Source organism: Octopus sinensis, linkage group LG10, assembly GCF_006345805.1.
Source record: "Octopus sinensis linkage group LG10, ASM634580v1, whole genome shotgun sequence".
Lineage (NCBI taxonomy): Eukaryota > Metazoa > Mollusca > Cephalopoda > Octopoda > Octopodidae > Octopus > Octopus sinensis.
Window position 1 is genome coordinate 5,426,329 of NC_043006.1, and position 1,258 is coordinate 5,427,586.

The window sequence follows — 1,258 nt, forward strand, 5'->3', positions numbered from 1 at the left end:
AGTGTGTATGTCTTTGTGTGTCTGTGTTTGTCCCCCTGGTGTGTTTACGTCCCCGTTACTTTGCGATTCGTCAAAAGAGACCGATAGAATAAAACTGGGCTTACAAAGAATAATAAGTCCCGGGATCGATTTGCTCGACTAAAGGCGGTGCTCCAGCATGGCCGCAGTCAAATGACTGAAACAAGTAAAAGAGTAAAAAGAGAAAATGCGTGTAAATGGAAAGAGTAGCTAAAGCAGACTTGCTACTAACAGGTTATATAAATCACTTGAAAGAAATTTGTGAAAAAGCTTTCCCGATAGTGAAATAGCTAAAAATCTACAAATTAAAAAAACAAAACATACATTATGCAAGACGGAATTGCACCTTATGAACGAAACGAAATCTCGGAAATTCTCAAGAAACAAAAGTTTTCAGTATTGATAGATGAGAGTACGGACACAAATCTTAGCAATAGTTGTTCGTTCTTTTTGATGAACAATCTTCTGGATGCAATTGTAAATGGTTCGTCTCAGGGTTTGAACGATGCTGTCAAGTCTACGCTTACAAAAGAAGATGCATCTATAAGCAGCATACTTGGATTTGCCTGTGTTAATTACTCAACATTGACGGGTAACAAGGGCAGGTTTCAAAAGTTAATGAGAAATGATATTCCGACTGTATTTACAACAGGCTGTGTTTGCCATTCGTTTGCGCTTTGTTCAAGTCATGCAGTGAGGGTGTTACCTTCGTATCTCGAGCCCTTTTTTAAAGGACTTAACTTTTCTCGAAGTGGCAAACGTCAAATTGACTTCAATATGATACAAAGTGCTGTTGGCACAAAGGAAAACAATATTCCAAAGCTTTCGCAAACTAGATAGTTGTCGAGTGAAAAAGTAATTAACGTTATAATAGAACAGTGGGATGCCCTTGTACTTTATTTTGAATCTGAGGCTAAAGTAGAAACAGTTGTCGGAGCAAAATGAATCTATGAAACAATGATTAACAAAGGGACGAAGCAGATGCTGCTCTTTTTACATTTTATATTAACGTAAGTAAACACTCTTAATGTCGAGTTTCATTCGGAACACTTTCGACTGCATCTGTTGCATGCACTCGAATCCAGTGAATATAAAAATATCCTTGGTTGCTTTATAAAAGAGGATATTGATCTTATGGCCCTCGTACCGGTGGCACGTAAAAGCACCCACTTCACTCTCGGAGTGGTTGGCGTTAGGAAGGGCATCCAGCTGTAGAAACTCTGCCAGATCAAGATTGGAG

General features: G+C 38.7%; 1 protein-coding gene across 1 annotated transcript; it reads left to right on the plus strand.

Moving 5' to 3' along the window:
- The first annotated feature begins 345 nt into the window (after positions 1-345).
- Positions 346-858, plus strand: LOC115216552. The gene has a single exon (XM_029786010.1). The coding sequence runs from the start codon at positions 346-348 to the stop codon at positions 856-858; it is 513 nt and encodes a 170-aa protein (XP_029641870.1).
- The last annotated feature ends 400 nt before the right edge of the window (positions 859-1,258 follow it).

Excerpts from the sequence above, each read along its gene's own strand:
- LOC115216552 (XM_029786010.1), top strand. The coding sequence starts at position 346 with ATGCAAGACGGAATTGCACCTTATGAACGAAACGAAATCTCGGAAATT.